Genomic DNA, 9,334 nt, shown 5'->3' with positions numbered 1-9,334 from the left:
CTTGTGTAGGGTAGGACACTGAGAATGTACTTCAGGGAATTTCTTAAAAGGCAAAGGGGAGCTAAGAGCAGGGGTTGGAGGGCAGGGGTTGGAGATTTCTATTCCCAGGAGATTGCCCCTGTATAGCCCAGCTGAGTGGAAGAAAGTTGAGCTTCCTTGTAGCCAATCACAAGAGGTTCATCAAGGGGTGGGAAGGTTGCAAAATAATGAAGTAAGAGCATACTTGGACACCTTCCAGGTAAGCTGTGCCTTTAGATGAATTCTACACATAAAAGCCTCACTACAACCAGGGGGAGATGGAGGGTAAGGTGGAGACATCTGCGTGGGATGTCCTACTTTGAGTTCATTGCTCCCTGTTGCCCACACTCAGCCTGCTGCAGACTGCACCCTAAACCTCCATGCCTATGGGTTGGCACGAGGAACTTTTGCCAGGTTTTGAATCAGATCACATTGCCTTTCTCCCTAGGGCACCCGATGGCTGCTGGCAGCCATGTGGGCAGTGCTTGCCATCTCTCACACAGCAATGGCTGCATTCATTCCTATTCCCAGAGGTGTCAGGTTTACTCCTATATATTTAGCCTTGGCTGGAGAGAGCATAAAGATGATTAGATAGTGCCCATCTCTCCAAGACTGCCCCAGACAGCACATTTTAGGAGGAGAGGCTCTGCCACAGGAAAGTCAGCAGAATTGAGGGGAACACAAGTGTTGCAATGCCATTTTGTATGAGAGGGTGGGGCAGTAAGGCAGTGAACCTTCTACTTCCAGTTTGGACCTTTGATTGCTAGATCAAAACATTGCATTCGTCAGTAGGGACTGTGTGTGTTCGTTCGTACTTGGGAACCTTGCATTTCTGATGTGGATCTCTGTTTCCGGGTTGAACCTTGACATTCTACTTGGGCCTGTATTTTATTTCAAAGCTGTGAAAGCTGTTGAGACCTGCCTCCATCACCTTTGCCTCCCCACCTTGCACAGGATGTAAGCACATGATCTTTGGTCTTTTATTTGCATACTCTACTAGTCCTGTCTTCATTGGAGGGATGTGACTGGCCCGACCTGGGCTGTCTTGCTGGCCGCCCTCCTTTGCTGGAAGGAACTTATCTCCTATGTACACAGCTCTTGGAGTTCAAAGGCCTCTACTGACCTCTACCCAACCTCTCCCTCTCTGCACCCAAGTCCCCACTGCTACATACAGGACCAAAGGCAGGCAAGGACTAGGAAAAAGGAGAGGAGGCTGGAGTCAGGCTGCCAGAGGGCTCAGCTCACTTGCCTGTCCCAGCGCTGTCCACCTACTGCTGTGGCCACAGCAACAGAAGAGACAGTTATCAGGACAGGAAGTGAGGCCCGGTACCTTGTGGACAGTGGTGTCATTAGCTGTGACATCTAAGATGTCTCGAGAGATGGAAGAGCTCACCCAAACAAGGTTACAGAAGATCTGGATTCCACACAGCAGCGACAGCAGTGGGCTGCAACGGAGGAGGGGCTGTAAGTGGGGTTTGCTTCCATGGACTTCAAGGTGGTGGTGGTAAAGTGGGTATAGAAGAAGAGCAAAGGACATGCCGCCCCTATATACCCCTATATATAACTGGAAGTTGGAATTAATGAACAGATGGATAAAGTAGCTATGACATAACAAGAGGCTAATGTCAGAGAAGGAAGAGAGAGAATGAGAGAAGGACAAAAAGAGGTAAAGACAGATAGAATGAGGATTGGGTCAAGACCACTTAATCAGAGGGGTTTTTGACTAGGAACTTTTCTTTCTCCTCTCAAGCTTACTTGGAATGTTTCTTGCTTGAAGTTTGACATTTCTAGTGTGGAACCGTTCAGTGCTTAGCGGAGAATGTCTTGTTTTGGTGACCTCGGTGAAATGTCTGAAATTGGTCCCGTCTGATAGTGTGTGGGTGAAATAAGGTTATGGCTCCTAGAATAGTTTCTCAGGGCACAGGTGCTAGGTACACAACAGTACCATATCATTGGTCAGTTTTGCTCCTCCTCTTTCTCAAGCCTCTTCTAATAGATCTATACCTGACTGGGCTGGGAAAGGCTGGGTGTCCTGTCTCCTACGTTGCCTTCTTGGCACATATGGACACTTTTCGCTGCTCTTGTCAGAGAGAGAAAGAAGACAGTCTTCTCGGGGAAAGCCTGTTGCCATATTGTTCACTTTGAAATTTTAAGGAAACAGAGGAGCAAGGGAGAAGCAAATGAAACCTGTAAAACTATTTGTAAAAAACTGGAGTATACCATTTCCCATAGATAATAGAGGACAGTGTGAACCAAAGTGCTTCCAGCTCAAGGATTATGGCCTGAAGAGCCATAAGGTGGGCAGAGATAAGACAGCTGTGGACTGTGGGACTGAGACAAGTCAAGGACCAGCTGACCAAGCTTCCATTATGCTGATGCTGCAGGAGGTCCAGGGTCAGGGCTAGTGAGAGGAAGGGTAGTTGCTTAGAGCATCCAGGAAGATGTAGGATGTTAAATATAGTCTGTAAGATGTAGGGTATAGATGGAAGAAGAAGAGCAGAAGAGGGGGAAACCTAGCTTCATGTTCTCCTCTCTCCTCCTTTTCACCAGCAGTTTCACTCACTCATTGGGAGATCTAGGAACCTGGATGAGACAGACTTGCATCTCACCCTCACTTACCTGGACAGTCTTGAACCTTTCTAAGGGGCTGTTGGGTTTAGGTGGCATGCAGGCAAGCTGCTCTCTGCATACCTGGGTTCTCCAGAATTAAGACCCTTATATTACTGGGAACTTCCTTTTTAGGTTAGAGAAATAATACACACCAATCACCTAATATAAAGGGTACAAAATAAATAGGTGCTCTCTTTAGTTCTGAGCTTCTCTTTCCTCAGCTGTAAAACAGGATTAATACCTATCCCCCATATTGTTGGATGATTCAGTGATTCAGAGGTTCTGGATTTAGACTGCCTAGGTTTCAGTCCCAACTCCTCTCTCTGTGACTTCGGACAAATCTATCTGTGCTTTCATTTCCTCACCTGTCAAAAGAAGCTAGTAATAGTGTTGTTATGAAGATTAGAGAGTTAAGCATATAAAATGTGTAGAAGAGTGTCTAGCTTATAGTAAGCACTCAATATGTGTTATTATTATTTAAACAGGAAGATGGGTGTGTGGACCTTTTCCCCATCATATCCCCAGCATCAAGCCCAGAGCATGGTACATAAAGGTGCTCAGTAAATGGTCACTCTGTTACTTCCACTCTACCACTCGCCGTAGCCAAACATGGAGTTCTCTGTGTACAAGACTAAGTGATTGATTGAGTTATGTAAGATCACAGGTGCAGTAAACTTGCCAGGTAGATAGTGTTTGCCACATCCTGCCTGGGCAATGTCTGCTTCACTTTTTTTGCTGGGGAGGCCAGGTTATTTACCCCAGAAATATCTGAGTCATCTCTTGCTTGGAGCATCCTCTTTAGAAGACCTGCCTGGCCCCAAAGGGGTAGTGCTGGGGGGGCGGAAGGCACACAATCACTTAATGAGGTTGTTCTGAGGATTAAATGCATTAACATGTATAAAGTGCTTGAACTGCTGTGTATATTCATCTGTGACTTGTTTTTCTCATTCATCGTTATGTTTTGCTGGCCACCTATATTATTGTTGCATGCAATTGTATGCAACAATTCTTGCTTATTCTTGCTGTGTAATATTATATTTTGTGAATATTCCAGTTTATTCATCTTAATGTTCAGGAGCATTTAGGTAGTTTCTAGTTTTTTTGTTATAAAATGTAATTAAATAAAATGAAAATGTCCCATAAATTCTAGAATCAGCTTTTCAAGTTACACCAAGTTACATGCACACACACACACACACACACACACACACACAGTGTTTGGGATTTTTATTGGAATTACATTCAATCTGTAAATCAATTTAAGGAGAGTTAACATTTTTGCAATATTATCTTCTGAAAACATGGTATGTCTCTCCATCTATTTAAACTATTTTCTTTTTTACATATATTTTTATTGATTTCAGAGAGAAAGAGAGTGGGAGAGAGAGATAGAAACATCAGTGATGAGAGAGAACCATTGATCAGCTCTCTCCTGCACACCCCAGACATTTGCCCTGACCAGGAATCAAACCCTGACCTCCTGGTTATTAGTTGACGCTCAATCACTGAACCACTATTTTCATGTCATTTGAGTAAAGTTTTGTTATTTAAAAGGGCTTGCTTAAGCCTTGGCCAGTGAGCTCATTGGTTAGAGCATCGGCCTGCACACCGATGGGTCCTGGGTTCAATTCCCAGTCAAGGGCATGTACCTGGGTTGCAAGATTGATCCCTTGCCCCATTACAGCACACATGGGAAGCAACCAATCAATGTCTCTCTCATATTGATGTTTCTCTCCCCCTCTCTCCCTCCCTCCCACTCTATCTAAAAGCAATGGAAAAACATCCTTGAGTGAGGATTAACAATAAAAATAAAAGGGCTTGCACATCATCATAAGAAATTTTTTGCTTATTTTTGTTACTATTTTCAATAATACATTTTTAGAAAAATTACATTTTATTGGTAATGTATACAAATATAATTGGTTTGTTTTATATTGCATTTATAACAAACCTAATCTATCATTACTTTTTTAAAAATCCTCACCCGAGAATATGTTTATTGATTTGAGAGTGAGAGAGAGAGAGAGAGAGAGAGAGAGAGACATTGATGTGAGAAGCATCCAAGGGTTGTCTCCCATATGCACCTGAACCAGGATCAAACCCACAACCTTTTTGGTGTGTGGGACAGTGTTCCAACCAACTGAGCCAGCTGGCCGGGGCTAATTTTGATAAGTTGTTTGTAAATGAGTTTTCTTTATTCCCCTCCATTCCTTATATTTTTAGTCACCTTTTCTTATATTACTGCATTGTTAGGACCTCCTACCTCCAATACACATACATCATTTTCAGGACAATGTGAATACAAATGTTAATAATGTACATTAGGTTGATCCTAATTTTAAAGGGAATACTTTAAAAGTTTCACCTTTGAGTAAGTTTGCTGTAGTTTTTTTTTATGGATACCATTTAACAGGCTAAGGAAGTTTATTTTTTTTTTCTTTCCACAGTGCAGGGTTTAGTAAGGGTGACTCCCCAATTTTCCAATAGGATTATTTTCAAACTAGTGGCCTGGTGCACGAAATTCATGCACGGGAGGGGGGGTGTCCCTCAGCCCAGCCTGCATCCTCTCCAATCTCGGACCCTTTGGGGGATGTTGACTGCTGGTTTAGGCCTGATCCCAGGATGTCCCTGGATGTCCGGCAGGCCTGATCCCAGGTTGTCCGACTACTGGGATTGGGCCTAAACTGGCAGTTGAACATCCCTCTCACAGTCCTGGACCACTGTCTCCTAACCGTTTGCCTGCGTGCCTGCCTGATTGCCCCTAACTGCTTCAGCCTGCCAGCCTGATCGTCCCCTAACAGCTCCCCTGCCAGCCTGATGGATGCCTAACTACTCCCCTGCCAGCCTGATTATCCCCCAAGGCTTTTATTAGTATAGATGAGTAGATGCTGGATTTTATTAAAGGTGCTTTCTGTATCCACTGAGGGCTTGACAGGCTAATTTTACACTTTAATCTGTTACGGTAAATTAAATTAGAGGTTTTTTATTGTGTTGAACTAATCTTGCAGTCTGATGACAAATAAAAACTGCTTGGATTTAGTTCATTAATATTTTGTTTAGGAATTTGGAGTTTTGTTCATAAATGAGATTGTCTTGTAATTTTTTCATTCTATATTTCCCTATTTGATTTTGGTGTCATAAAACGAAATGGGAACTATTTTCTTTCATTCTATTTTATGACAGAGATTGTCCAAGGAATTATCAGTTCTTGAAATATTTGGCACAATTTTCAGATAAAAACATTGGGGCCGTCCTAGCTGGTTTGGCTCAGTGGATAGAGCATCAGCCTGCGGACTGAATGGTCCTAGGTTCGATTCTGATCAAGGGCACATGCCCGGTCTGTGGGCTCGATCTTCATTAGGGGGCATGCAGGAGGCAGCCAATCAATTATTCTCTCTCATCATTGATGTTTTTCTCTCTCTCCCTGCCCTGACAGGGAATCGAACTATGACATCCTTGTTCATAGGTCAACACCCAACCACTGAGCCATGCTGGCAAGGCAGAAATATTTTAACTGAACCCATCTGTTAAGTAATTACTGGATCATTCCAGTTTGATATTTCTATTTGTCAGATTTGCTAAGTTATGGTTTTCTAGATTTTTTTCTATTTCACATCACTTTTTAAATTTATTTGCATAAAGTTCCTATCTTTATATTTAAAAAATCTGTGTTGCATTTGCAGTTATATCCTCTCTTTTTTCTAATGTTGTTTATTTGTGCATTCTCTTTTTCCTTCTTCATCCATTTTTCCAGAAGTTTGTTACTTTGATCTGTTTTTAAAAATAATTGACTTTGGCTTTTTTTATTCTTTCTGTATGTTTTTGTTTTCTATTCAACTATTTTTCTTATCATTATTATATTTCATTTTCTTTTGGTTTATTCTGCTATTCTTTTTAACCTCTGGAGTTGGATGTTCAGTTCATTAATGTTCAGGCTTTCTTTTTTAAAATATAAGCCTCCAATGCTATAATTGGCCTACTAACCAGGGCTGAGATTTGATAGATGTACAATTGAATGGACACATGTATTTGTAAAATATTTCCAGAAAATTGGATCAGTAAGCACTGCTCTGGGTTCCTTAGTTTCTCTGCCACTTAGCCGATTGTCCTGACCATCTCAGTCCCTTTTCCAGGATTGCTGGGGCGTAAAGTTTTCATCTTGCAACTAAAGGGTTAATGCCTGCACAGCGGGAGACCTTCTTTAATCCCTGCCTGACCTTGGGCCAGGGCAAGTTTCCCTTTTAACAGATCAGTGCCCTTGCCATTTCTAGTCTGATTTAATTATCTTCACAGAACAAACTTTGCATGATTTCAGTTCTTTGAAATCTACTGAGATTTGCTTTATGGTCTAACATAAGTTTTTGGTGAATATTCCATGAGCACTTGAAAAAATGTACATTTTACAGTGGGTTCAGTGTAGTATATACTTAAGTCTTATTTGTTTATCTGGCTCAAATGCTCTATTTTTCTAGAGTTTGGGCTGCTTATTGATATGCAAATTTTGTTAATGTTTCCTTGTGACTATGTCAATTTTGAAGCGTTGTCAATAGTTCCAAACAAGTTTAGAATTGCTATATCTTCCTGGTGACTTGAACATTTTATTCATGTGTAAGGAGTTTATTTATTTCTGGTAATCTAGTTCATTGGCACTTTGCCCTGCAATCAAATTTTTTCTGATATTAACATACATATTAGTTTTATTTAGGTTAACATTGGCCTGGTATATCTTTTCCTATACTTTTTTAAAAAATTGTGCTTAATAGAGATATAATTTGCATACTATCAAGTTCCCCATTTTAAAATGTACTTATTGCTTCCCTAGCTGGTTTGGCTTAATGTTTAGAGTGTCAGCCCTTGGACTGAAGAATCATGGCTTCATTACCCTCAAGGGCTCATACCTGGGTTGCAGGTTCTATCTGGCTGGGGCACTTACTGGAGGCAGCCAAACTATGTATCTCTCACACATTTCTCTCTCTCTCTCTCTCTCTCTCTCTCTCTCTCTCTCTCTCTCTCCCTTTCTCTTAAAAAATCAATGGAAAAAATATCCTCAGGTGAGGATTAACAAAAAAATAAAATGTACTTAGTGGTGGTTAGTATATTCACACAGTTGTATAGCATCACCACGAATTCCAGAACATTTCATCACCTCCAAAAGAAACCACATACCCTTTAGAGTTATTCCACATTCCTCTCTCCCCTCAGGCCCTGGCAACCACTAATCTACTGATTGTCTCTATAGCTTTTCCTAGTCTGGACATTTCATATAAATGGAATCAAACAATATGTTGCCTTTTATATCTGGTTTCTTTCATTGGGCATAATATTTTTAAGGTTAATGCATGTTGTAACATGTATAGGTACTTCATTCTTTTTTATAGCTCAATAATATTCCATGAGTATGGATACACCATGTTTGTTTAGCCATTCATAAATTGATACACTTGGGTTGTTTCCAATTCTGGGTATTATGAATAATGCTGCTGTGAACATTCTTGTAGAACTTTTTGTTTGGACATATGCTTTTATTTCTCTTGGATATATACCTAGGAGTGGAATTGCCGTGTCATATGGTAACTCTATCTACAGTAGTCCCCACACAGGGGATATGTTCTAATACCCCCAGTGGATGCCTGAAGCTACAGATAGTGTCGAAACCTAGATATACTATGTTTCTCCTACACACGCAGACCTATGATAATGGTTAATTGGCAAATTAATTTCAAGTAAGAGATTAACAATGGCTAGTGAAAACAAAATAATTATAACATATAATAAATGTTACAATAAAAGTTATGTGAATTTGGTCTCTCTCAAAATATCATATGGTACCATACTCACCTTTCACTTGAAGGAAGCACCTTACAGCTTCTTTTGGCATATCCCAATTGCCAGCAACACTATTCTCGTGCTTTGGATCCATCGTGAAGTAAAATAAGGTTTATTTGAACACTAGCTGTTTGATACCATGACGTCGATCTGGTAACTGAGAAGGCCACTAAGTGACTAACAGGTGGGGGTGTACACAGCATGGATATGCTGGACAAAGGGATGATTTACGTCTTGGGCAGGACAAAATTGGATGGTGTGATATTTCATCACTCTACTCAAAATAGTGTGCAATTTTAAGTTTACCAATTGTTTACTATTGGGATTTTCCATTTAATATTTTCAGATGATGTTTGAGCATGGGTAATCGAAACCACGGAAAGTGAATAAGTGGGGACTGCTGTAGAATACTTTGAGACACTGTCAAGCTATTTTTCAAAGTAGTTTCACCATTTCACATTCTCCAAAGCAGCATATGAAGGTTCCAATTTTTCTATATCCCCACTACCACTTCTCCATTTTTTATTGTAGCCATCTTAAGTGGATAAGAAATTTCTCATTGTGATTCTCATTTGCATTTTATTAATGACTTACGATGTTGAGCATTTTTTCATGTATTTATTAAACATTTCTTCATCTTCTTTGGAGAAACATCTGTTCAAATATTTTGCCCATTTTTTAAAAAGTAAGTTGTCTTTTTATTTGTATTGATTTGTAAGAGTTTTTTTTAATATATTTTGGAAACTAAGCTCTTATCAGATATATGAATTGCAAATATTTACTCCTAATCTGTGGGTTGTCCTTTCATGTTCTTGACAATATCTTTTGAAGCACAAAGTTTTCATTTGGATGAAGTGAAATTTACCTATTGTTTCTTTTT

General features: G+C 40.3%; 1 protein-coding gene across 1 annotated transcript in view; it reads left to right on the top strand.

Moving 5' to 3' along the window:
- Nucleotides 1-1,079: 1,079 nt before the first annotated feature.
- PFKFB1 (6-phosphofructo-2-kinase/fructose-2,6-biphosphatase 1) overlaps nt 1,080-9,334 on the top strand; it is a 40,316-nt gene continuing 32,061 nt past the window's right edge. Inside the window, exon 1 of the mRNA XM_006765911.2 lies at nt 1,080-1,482. Within this exon, the coding sequence (XP_006765974.2) occupies nt 1,104-1,482 (379 nt within the window). The 5' untranslated portion in view covers nt 1,080-1,103. The remainder of the gene's footprint in view (nt 1,483-9,334) is intronic.

The sequence above is a fragment of the Myotis davidii genome, unplaced genomic scaffold (assembly GCF_000327345.1).
Source record: "Myotis davidii unplaced genomic scaffold, ASM32734v1 scaffold1960, whole genome shotgun sequence".
NCBI lineage: Eukaryota > Metazoa > Chordata > Mammalia > Chiroptera > Vespertilionidae > Myotis > Myotis davidii.
The sequence above is the reverse complement of the archived record's forward strand: the minus strand, read 5'-3'. Positions and strand labels throughout refer to the sequence as shown.